Genomic DNA, 11,742 nt, shown 5'->3' with positions numbered 1-11,742 from the left:
TGTAATGTGCTCTCAGCCAATCAGCAGCCGGGATTTTTCCTGGATTCATTTTTTATTTTCATTTTAACTTTTGAATACTTTAACAAAGTTTTATCAACTTTGTGAGGTAGTCTACTTGCAATTTAAGACTTCCCCTTTCGTTTGGTGGATAAAGCATGCAGATTGCTTGAATTGGGTGGAAGATATAAGCGTTCAAACAATTACACAAATCGTTACACTTTCGCTTCGTGAAATTTTGGATTGACACCCGTAGACAGTGCCCTTAGGACAAAGTTCTTTGTCAAAACTTCTTTTAATGCATGCACATTAGGATGTAACAAATTTGTCGAATTTTGTGGGTGTACTCAGCCCGATTCCCAAATATGAGCTTGAATGTTTGGTTGCGGCAGGACCCGGCGCATTGACTTGAAAGTTTAAATGGGATTTAACTCATAAAATCGGGTTGGAAGTTGACTTGCTAATGTTTTAAAAAATGTGTGTGTGGTGTGTGGTGCCATTCTATAGCAGAAAATGTGAAGAACAAACAAAAAATGAAAAAGGGACTGTAAAAACGTGAAAAATTAGATACCTAGGCAAAATGTAATCATATCAGGTGGTATAATAGGCCAAATATAAGCGTTCAAAATGTCCCCTTTTTTAACGCTTAAAAGTGACGCTTTGGATCGAATTTCTGAACTGGCCCCCCAATATAGTAAGTAAAGACATAGTCCTATGTCAAAACAAACATAAACTTAACAGGATAAATGCAAATTAAAATTCTAAAAATAAAACAAGAAAAACATAAAACAAGAGAAGTGAAGTTTTTCGTAGAAACAAAGTTGCTCAAAATGACCTCCTGAACAAGCGAAAAATAAAAACTATCGAAAAAAAATTTGCGCAGCAGAGGGTTAATGATTTTCTAAACCTTATTTTAATTGATTTTATATAGGGGCAGAGGCAGAATTGGCCACCCTTGGTTTTGGGCTTTAGAATGGATTTAGATCAACTATAAGGCAAGGGGGTTTTATAAAGGACGTCAAATATCATCACCACACAAAAAGGCGTTTGAATTCATTGTATTTTTCGAATTTATGAGCAAAAATGTAAATTTATTGACAAAACTACGCAAAAGTTGTTTATTTCGAGGTCCTTAAATTAGCTTTCTTAAAACAAGATTGTTTAAAAAAGTTGGTTCAATGCTTATAATGTTACTAGATGGCACTGCCAAGGTAAACAAACAATAACGAACCTTCAAATAAGCTTTGTGGTGGAAGTGTTAAATTAAAATCCACTCGGGGGCAGAACGGACCACCCTTTTCCTGGCCTATAAAAACAATCAAAAATTACTAAACTTTAGCTAAATGGATTATTTCACTCCCGGTAGCTTCACAAATCACGTTTAATGTAACATTAGTTGATTTTTTAGTTGTTTTGATGTTTATTTGTAAAAAAGTGTCTTATTTCAACATACTAACACAAAAAAAAATGTTTTGGTAAGTAACACTTTTTTTTAAATAAAAGTGGTCGTCTAACTTCATGGAAACCATGTTAGAAAGGTCCCTTAAGAGGCTGTATTTGTAGATTTTGCTCGGTTGGCTCTAGAGGTCGTATCGAGGTGCTCCGATTGGGATGAAACTTTCAGCGTTTATTTTTATTCGAATTAAAAAAAATATATTGGGATTCCTCGGGAAATTTCTGAAAACGAGAATTGTTCTGAAAATGGACCCGAGCAGACATCATTTCTTTCAATTTTCTTTGATTTAAAATGCGTTTCTTTCTAATAAATCGAATGAACATTTACAAAATGTGTCTACATCTTTTATTACCAAACAAAGACACATAAAAGCTACCGAAGTGTCTTCTTCAATCTATGTACAAGAAAAACGATCAACCAATTTCCGACGCGCAGACCAACACAACACCCTCAACCCAATCAACTATTGGCCATCTTATTTTTCTTTCTCTTCCGATACAACTTACTCTTCAGAATGCCATGAATCCCCATCAGCGTGCGATAGTTCGCCTTGGACACGTTTCCCTCGCGCGTTTGCTCGTAAATCAGGTCGAACTTGGCCGTGATCGGCTTATTGTCCAGCACCTTCACCATCTGGCGGCAATCGTTCAGCAGAAACTCTACCTTGGACTGTTTGGACGACGGAGCCGCCGACGAACCTGCACCATTGACGGAGATCTCTTCCGCTGCCGCCGGAGGCGTTTCTTGTTTCTCTTCTTCTTCGCGTTTCGGTGGTTCAGCGTCGTCGATCAGTTGATCGGACGTGTTGAGGATCAGGTCGCTTGGGAGTGAGGAGTCGTCGAAGCTGAACTCTTTGGACACGTTGAACGACGAGTCGTCGGGATCGTCGGCTTCTTTGCTGTCTACGAAGGTGAGGAGGTTCAGCTTGGTGGGAAGGGTAAGGTTCAGATCTTCCGGCTTGACTTTGGACAGCTTTTGGGACTTTCGCAGCGCGTCGTACTCTTGCATAATGTCCTCGTAGTCGGCGTGGTCGTACGAGGTGAAGATGTACCGGATGTGCTGGTTGATTTTGTCTCGGGTTTCGAGCGAGACGATCGGGTTTGTGGTGTCCTTCAGCTCTTGGAGGTTGCTCTGCAACTGGTTGAGGTGATCGCGCCCTTGCCGCATGCCGAACTGACCAAACAGAATGATGTTGAGGTTGCGACGGACTTTGTCGCAGGTTTTCGGGTTGGTGCCCTGTTGTTCGCAGTGCTGGTAGCGCCGGAACATGCTTTTAACGTTTTCGTACGAACGCGTAAGCAGCTGCAGATGCTCGACGATGTAACGGATGGTCTTGTCCGTTCCCTTGGGGACGTTGTTGATCTGCTTGATCTGCTCGTTTTGGTGCGATGCGCTGTTGAGGAACTTGACCAGGTCGTTGTGGAAGTTGTCCTGATTTTGGGACAAACCGTTAGCCAGCAGGACGTTTCCAACCGGTTGGAACGCTATGCTGAGCTTGAGGGTGAACTTGGCGGACGCATCTTTCAGGAAGTTGGCCCCATGTGGACCGAGCAGAATTTTGGCGTGCGGTTTGGTGAGGAAAATTTTCGCCTCCGTGTTCTGCTCCACATTGGCTGGAACTGCGAACGCATGATTCGCACTTTCGTCCGGCGATGTCAGCGGGATGAAATCCGGCATCGGTTCGCTCGACAGGGCAGACTGCGGCTGCTGTTTGCCGGCCTTATCTTCGTAAAACTCTGAAAAACTATAATTCGAATCTTCATTCGCTACGGCAGTAGCTGCAGACTTGCTGCCAACACCAGCACCACCAACTTCCTCTTCAGCGATCTTGCCAACCGATTCCTCCTCGGGAACCATTTCAACGACATCCTCATCACCACCCGGCGCCTCCTTCTTACGGCGCTTCGCATCCCGCTTCATCTTCCGAGCCAACCGTTCCTCCTGCTTCTTCTTCTTCTCCAGCAGTCCCACCGACTTGGAGAACCGATGGTAGAAGCTGTTCTCATTCTTCGCGATCGAATCGTCGAAGTTCAGCTGAAAATCACCCACCTCACTAAACAAATTAAACCGCGGCCCCTGCTCGTCCCGATCCTGCTGCTGCCGTTCCGGATAGTACACCGGCTGGTAGTTGATGATCTCCGTCGTCGGAACGCACTGGCCAAAAATGCGCACCGCGGCGTGACACGCGTGCGCCTGGTGGCCCGGCCGGGCGCAAATACAGCAACTGCGCGCGTTCGGATTGCGCTCGTAGTCGCGCGTGAGTGGCCTATCGACTTCGATCTGAACGGTTTTGTCGAACCGAAACGAAGCCATTTTGGGGGATATTTGGAGGGAGGGAGCGGGGGTCAAGGAGGAAGGGAGGAAAACGAACATCCATAAACACGACAAGACAAGGCGGTTCCCCCCCGGGGGGGGAGGGCCCCACGACAAGCTGTAACCAACGAGAACGCAGGGTCAGATAACGTGTGCACGGGGCGCGTGACGGTCGTGCGTGATACTTACCCTTCGGGGTGGCCACTGTAAATTTATTTTGGAATAATTCACTCTGTTTGGTTTTCGAGTTTGCAGAAAATCTAATGAAAATCACAAAATAGTTTTGTCATTAGTCTAACTTGTACCAACGCATTTATTATTATATTTTTCAAACTATTTAAAAATTGAAATTCGCATCCAGAAAAATTTTCTTTTCAAAACCTGAAGCTCAACGAATAAACAAAAATCTCAAAAAACTAGCCTAACTTTGAAAAGGTCGTATGAAACTTTTTTTAAAAAATGCCGTTTTCACGGTGTCTGGACCAAAGCCAAAGAGCATATGTCTGAAAATGTTCAAAAATGGGAGTTCATTACCAGGATTCCGGCATTTGATTTTTTGAAAACACCTCGGTTTTCGACGCGCTGCGAACACAGAAAAATATTCGTTTCGTTTTCGTTTTACGGAGCAAGGTGGGGGACGCGGCCTCAAGTCAGTCCAAGTCCGGTTTCTTGTGGAAAAAAGGGTAGTGGCCGAACTAGTATTGCATACCAAATGAACACCACCGGAAGATATAGGGGATCGGGAGGGGGGAGGTGAAAGAAAATTAGTGTTGGTGTGAGTAGTAAGAACTTGGATGATTTGAGCAGTTACGGTAATCTAAGTTTAACACTGAATAAAGAAAATCTGAAATTGTGATTCAAAGTAAGAAGGCCCGGAATAAATTAAATTATTAGTTAATTAAATAAGAAAAAGTAACTAATCGGAGATCTATACAAAAGAAACCTATGATGTATTCCAAATTTAAAGGAAATAAAAAATACTAGAGAAAAAAAGATGAAAACTAACTGCCGACCTGTCACGTCCGTCAATAGTTTTGTCGTACATTACAACTAGAAACAGATCTGCCAATGAAATGTTACACTTCGTTCAAATCAACTAATCATTTAAGTCCAATTATTCATCTACGGAAAACTATCTAACTTTAATCAACAACCTAAACTAAACTGTCTGAAAGTAAATTTAATCTCAAATCCCCGAATGTTTTAATATAACGCCAAATAAGGTAAAGGATCTTGTTTTTAAACCAGTCTTGCCGCTTCCAAAAACCAATAAACATAAATGAACAGTTCATAAGTTGAACACTAGTAATTAAGACAACTATTTCATGCCATTCATTTCATTAGGGCATAGAGCTTTGCAAACAAGAGTGCATCTCTATTATACCTTATGTAAACTGTCATTTGAGTGAAGGAGACACACTCCTGTTCACAAAACCCATGCGCCCTTTTGAAATGTTAGGCTCCATTTGATCGTCAAGGCTCCAGTAGACCCTCGATTCGCAACAATGGTCGATACAACCATAATCCGAAAACCGTTAGTTCAACAGATTAACGAATTTTGTCCGATATCATCGCACTATTGATTGACCGAGACTCTATGGAAATTTTGACATATCAAAATGCTACGTAATAATATTTTTTTTTAAATAAATTTCAAAATCTATTCTATCCTACAATGCCTAGAAGAGGCCTCTGTTTCTGTTGTGAGTAAGCGCTGGTTTCAGAGTTCATTTTTCAATTTAAAAGGGGTGGGAGACGACTAATTTGCTTCATGAACTCCTACTCGGCCTTGGGACCACCTCTTAAGACACTGATGGCTCCTAGCTAGGAATTAAACCTAGACACAGCGTCGAGGCCCGCTTCGCATGGCAAAAATGTTGGCTGGGGGGAAGTGATATTATCACGAAATTTTATTTTAAAGCCAACATTGCTAACGGCGTCGAGGTCCTTACTCATGCCCAAGGCTGCGAACACAGAAAAATATTGAAAGAATTTCAAAAATTTTAAAAATTAAACTATAAGAAAACGAGAAAAAAAATAATACAAAAAAATAAAAAAATTAAAACTCCAAAATAAACAAAAAAAAAATTCTAAAATTCTAAAAAAAACATCTAAATTCTTAACGTAAAATAATCTTAAAATAAAAAAACTGCAAAAATAAAAAAAATCTGAATTTTTGTGATTTTGAATTGTTTTATTTTTAAACGAAGGGATTTTTGAATTTTGTTTTTTTTTTAATTTGGAAAGTTTTAATTTCTGAACTAGAGTTTAAAAAAATGTGTGATTTTTACATTTTGAATTTTCTAGCCTAATTTTTTTGGATATTTAATTTATTTTCCATTCAGTATCTCAAGCACACATGCTCAAAGCGAAATTTCAACTCTTGTGATGACAGTAACGGAAAGAATGCGCAACTTTTCTTGACCACGTTCCTTCCGAAGTCCGTACTTGTCTATAAAAAGATCAATCAAATTTGAGTATGAGTTTCTGACAATTTCGTAGGAGGTTCGTTTTTAAATACAGGGTTGTTACGGAAAAGTCGAGAAAAAATCTGCGCCAGATCGGCGCCGACCCCAAAACCCAATCCGCGCCATATAAAAAAAACGCGACAAACATAGAAGAGAGTAACAAAATTTGATCAGTTGTGGATTCATATCCCACCTGTACCAAATGGAACCTATTTTGCCATTTCTGAAACAATATTAGCATTTTTTTGCAACACTTTAAATATCGTTGCATTAAAAACAAATTCAAAAAAAAAATTAAATTCGAAAATTTAAAAAATTTAAAACCATAAAATAAATCACCAAATTATAAAATCTAGGGATTTAGTACTTGATAATTCTCGTCAAATCTTTACTCTGAAAAATCGAAACACGAAATTTCTATTATTTTCGTCTCTAAATTTCTCTAATCTAAAATATGACTCCGAAAATGATCCGAACTAATAAAAAGGCAAAAAAATAATATAATAATTTAAAAATTCATGGTTTAATAATTCAATAATTTGATAATTTAATAATTTAATCATTTAATAATTTAATAATTTAATAATTTAATAATTTAATAATTTAATAATTTAATAATTTGATAATTTATTAATTTAATAATTTAATAATTTAATGATTTAATAATTTAATAATTAAATAATTTAATAATTTATTAATTTGGTAATTTAATAATTTAATAATTAAATAATTTAATAAATTAATAATTCAATAATTTAATAATTTTATAATTTAAAAATTAGATAATTTAGTCATCTACTAATTATTTTAATAATTCAATAATCAAATAATTTACAAATTTAATACTTTAACAATTTGATAACTTAAGAACTTTCTTAAAAAAATAAAATTAACAAAAAAAATCAATTGTAATATTTTCGTAATTTTTCCATTTAATAATTCGTACTTTTTTACGTTTTTTAAGTCTGTGTGTTTTGACAATTTCAAATTATGAATTCTATTTGAATTGTTATGCAGATGTTTTAAAAATAATGAGTTGTAATGTTATGTTAAATTTATATAACAAATCTCAATACATTAAAAAAATCGCTCCTTGAAGATTATTTCAAAGTTTCGTATTGAGCAATTCCAGCTCAAATCAGGAATTTTTCTGTTACTTTTGTACCCGACCCTCTCCGATTTCAATGAAACTTTGTAAACATGTTATCCTAGGCCTATATAAGCCATTTTTGTGCATATGGAGCAAATAGTACTCGAGAATAACATTTGAGCAGGGCGTAAGATATTTAAATATTTTTGTATTCTGTAATTTAAAAATTACTGTATCTCGAAGCCGTTGCGTCGTATCAAAAAGTGGTCAAAGACAAACTTGTAGGAAATTGGACGGGCACACTGAAACAAAAATACACGCCACTTTTATATCATTTTTCAATTTTTAAGTTTAAAAATTAAATTAAATATTAAAATATTAAGAAAAAAAACAATCAATAATTTTTAAAGAAAATTTTCTTCATTAACAACTTCTTAGAAATTGATGTTTTCGCACTCAACGAAAAAGATTGAATTTATTTAATTCCTAATAATATTTTCCTTTGTAATTTGAAAGAAATTCTATCGTTCTCAATTATTTTGTTTACCAAAATTGCTATCCGCGCGAAATCCGCGCCTGAGCAAAATTAGCCAGCAAATCCGCGCCAGATCCGCGCCATCCGCGCGATCCGCGCCGTCCGTAACAACCCTATAAATATTAAAGACTATCATATTCATTCCTTTGTTTTTAGAATTTTCAAACTTTAGATTTTATAATTTTCTTTAAATATTTAGAAAACTGATTTTTATCGGCTTGAAAAAATATAATAAACCATTATTAATTTTTTTAGAGATCTTTGTTCCAAAAATTTAGATAGTCAATCTTAATATTTATATCGACGATTTAAATATTTCGATCGTAACATTTTGGACTACGCTCAAAATCAAACGATCTCTTGTAATAGTAAGGTTAGTAGCTATTCTTTATTTATCATTGTTTGAAAGCTGGTTAACTCTTTATATATAAAAAAAGATCACATTAATTCAGTGAAAAAAAGACATTTTGTAATAAATGGTAGAGTCAATTGTTTCAAGCAAAATGGTTGATCCAGAATAAGTTTCAAAGCTTTTTCCAGAGTTTGAAGCGTTTTATGATTTTCACATTTACAATCTCAAGTGGCCACCCTGTTCTACCATCGCCCGCGCTGCACGCCTACCGTCACCGCGTAAGTTATCCTCACGCCCTGTCGTTGCTATCGTCAGTCACAACCACGCGCCGGGATCCCGAAACCCACCCCCGGGGGACAATCAATCAATTCACAACAGAATCTAGGATTTTTTTTCTATCCAGTTTGAACGCGACCATCACGCAGTCAGCCAACTTACCGTGGAGTGGTAGCGGCGCCACTTGTCCGGGCAGTTCCGCTGAGCGTGTCCGCGGATTCCGCACAGGTGACACGTCATGTGCTGCTCGCGGGAACACGCGTGACATCCGCGCAGGAAGTTGTTCGTCTTTTCTCCACACTGTCCGAGATGAGTGGGGAGAGGGGGATTGGAAATTAATACAGAACTTTATGGGTTGGAGTGGCGAAGAAGTGGTCATACCCTAAGGCACAGCGTGTTGGGGCAGCGCGTCTCCTGGTGACCGGTAAGGCCGCACATGTAACAGGTCGGTGGTTTCGGCGGCCGGCGGCACTTGTACTTCATGTGGCCCGGTTGTTGGCAGTTGTTGCAGATGATCTCCTTTTTCGGCGGGTCCGGAAATTTGTCCTTGTGTACGATGGGCCAGTGTTTGGTTTGACCTGAGGGTAAGATAATTTACAATAAACGTTTTCAACTAGCTTGCAATGATACTCACGTGGCATGTTGAACAGCACGGTCGACACGTTAAAGTCTTCGCAGTTCCACGAATCATTGTAAAACTTTTTCATCTCTTCGTTCCAGCAGCACTCCGGATCGTCGTCGATGCGACGCAGCCCGGGAATGCGCTCGTATTCCGCTCTTTCCCCCGAAACGTCCCGCGTGTCTTCGTCGGCCAGATTGATCATTGGCGGTGGGGGCGGTTCAATGGCCACCACGTCGTTGCTGTCGTCCAGCTCTTCTGGCGAGGGAGCTTTGACAAAGTTTTCCCGCGGCTCAACCTGAGGTAGACTGATTGTGTTTGGTTCCTGGTCTTTGATTTCAAGGATGTCACTGTCTGTGATGTTCTCCACCGTTTCGGTGATTACTTCCGGCTCTACTGGTGGCTCATCTGGCTGCTCGTCGGAACTCTCGCCTTCGTTTTCCGAAATCGCCTGCACGATGTCGGTCAGAATCGACGCAAAGTCCTCATCGGAGTAGTGTTCGGAGTCCTTCTTGCGGCGTTTTTTGTTGCGCTGCTTTTTGGAACTTTTGGTGCTGCTTGCGTCCGAGTGGTAGGACTTGGACCGTTTGGAGCGCGACTCGCCGTCGTCACACTCGTCCGAAGAGTCGCCTCCGCTGCTGCTGCGCTTCTCGGCGGGCTTGGACTTTTTCGCGGACGTCGCCGAGTAGATGCTGTCATCTTCTGGCTGTTCGCGGGACTTTGCACTGGCCCTTCGGACGTGCAGCGTTTGCTTGGGCGTTGAGCAGAACGTGGGCTTGGCCGCACCGGTTTGCGACTTGTTGAGACGTTTGTCCTGGTCGGTCGTATCGCTGCTCGTAGCTACGGTGCCTTCGGAAGAAATAGAAGGGGCGCGATCCGCACGAGACGTAGGAGGGTGGTCACTTGCGAAGATTGCGCTTCCGGACGGAACGTCCTGGCATTCCAGTTCTAAATCGTTGGTGATTCCCTCGATGAAACTATCGTTCAGCCTGGTTCGATCGTTGTGGCCAATGAAATCATCCGACATTATGGAGCTGTTCGAAGGACTCAAGCAACGTGGCGAGTTGACCTTTTTGTTGGCCTTCTTCTTCTTCGACTTTGGATGGGTGAACTTATCTTTGGTTCCGTCTTCGTCGCTGCTATCGATGCACACCAGCGGAGGCGGGGCACTTGGCACCAGCACAACCTCGTCCGGGTCAGAATCCTCCAAATCTTGATGCTCAATTCCCTCCTGCTCCTGCTTGATCGGATCCGGCGAACAATCTTCTCCATCTTGATCATCCGAAGATTCCAGCTCGATTGTCGCCACCAAACGCTGCTGGCCAACCTGGGCCTTCTGGCGACTCTTGCTGGCTTTAGCCTTCTTGGCCTTAATCTTCTGCAGCTGTTCCATCTTTTTGCCCCGCAAACTGCTCGGATTCAGCACCTTCCTACCTTCCCCAACCTTTTTCTTCTTCTGCTTGCTTGGCATTCCTTCCATCAGCAAGAATTCCCCTCGCGGACTGCTGGACCCACTTCCACCTATCCCGGACGGTCCCAGAATCGACTGGTACGGAGTGAAGGTCGCCTTCTTCACAACGCTATCCTCTCCGTCTCCGCCCTCAACACGACTCGCTTCAACCGCCGGCGCGTTGTTGTTCCGTGGCCTGTTCGGCCGCCTAATCCCTGTATAGTTCTCCATTGAGCTCCAGTACCGCTTCATCTTGGACGCGTTCACGATGGCCTTGTCGGTGACGATGCGAACCGTCGATCCGGAACCCGGCGTAGGTTCCGAAGAGGTTGACTTGTCTGCTGCTGTTGCGGACAAACCGGGAGTGGCAGACGAGGGTTCCGCCGCAGCCGGACCAACGCCAGAATCGGCCGCATGGTGAATGCTGGAGTAAAGCCGTTCCTCCAGCTCCGCCAGCTCGTGCTCGTTCAAGTCCTGCAAAAAAGGTGAAATTTACCATTGTCAACACACTTTTCGAGGAGGCTGCAAAAAAAAAAACACATTTTTCAAGTTTAACTTACCATTTTTGGTTGCAATTTTTCGACTATTGCATCGGCTACCATGCAAACTTCAATTCTACCAACTTAACCGCATTTTGTAACGAAACAATCCAAATTTTAGCTTACAAAACCATCCGAAAACCACGAGGATTACCAAATTCTTCGGAAAATCATCATGCGCGAACAGAACGAAACGTCACGCACGCGAGAAAAGAAACGTCAAAAAGCACAGGGTGTACCCGCCTGAACGCCATACACGCTTACCAAAAAGAACCAAAAAAATGGTAATTATCATGATTTTTGAAGTTCAACTCGGATAACACTTTTTTTGGTAAAGTGGGTCGAACTGGCAAAATCATGATTTTCGTGATTTCGAGCCAAACATTTCATTAGGGCACAAAACCAAAACGTAAACATTCAGGATTATTCCACTATTCCATTCATTAGTACACTCCCTTCATGCCCTCCAAGAATCAGATTGATAACAAACAATTTCCTATTGAAAAAATCAAAAACACAAAAGGGCACATAACCATGTTCAGTGCAAACCAAAAAAAAAAGGTTCAAATGTGCCCTTTTATTTTTCGTTAGGTTCTCGTACTTGAGGAACTTTGTGTGTTATAAAATGAACTTTTCATACATTCTTA

At 40.8% G+C, this 11,742-nt stretch overlaps 1 protein-coding gene across 1 annotated transcript; it reads right to left on the bottom strand.

Moving 5' to 3' along the window:
• Positions 1-1,775: 1,775 nt before the first annotated feature.
• On the bottom strand, positions 1,776-11,296 carry LOC6041979. Its single transcript, XM_038260743.1, has 6 exons — positions 11,117-11,296; positions 9,122-11,030; positions 8,869-9,065; positions 8,650-8,787; positions 1,899-3,733; positions 1,776-1,857 (listed from the first exon to the last, which is right to left on the bottom strand). Exons 1-5 carry the CDS (start codon positions 11,156-11,158, stop codon positions 1,913-1,915), a joined length of 4,107 nt encoding a protein of 1,368 aa, XP_038116671.1. The 5' UTR covers positions 11,159-11,296; the 3' UTR covers positions 1,776-1,857; positions 1,899-1,912.
• Positions 11,297-11,742: the final 446 nt, after the last annotated feature.

This window comes from Culex quinquefasciatus, chromosome 3 (genome assembly GCF_015732765.1).
Source record: "Culex quinquefasciatus strain JHB chromosome 3, VPISU_Cqui_1.0_pri_paternal, whole genome shotgun sequence".
Lineage (NCBI taxonomy): Eukaryota > Metazoa > Arthropoda > Insecta > Diptera > Culicidae > Culex > Culex quinquefasciatus.
Note: the sequence above shows the minus strand (reverse complement) of the source record. Positions and strands in the feature narration are given on the sequence as shown.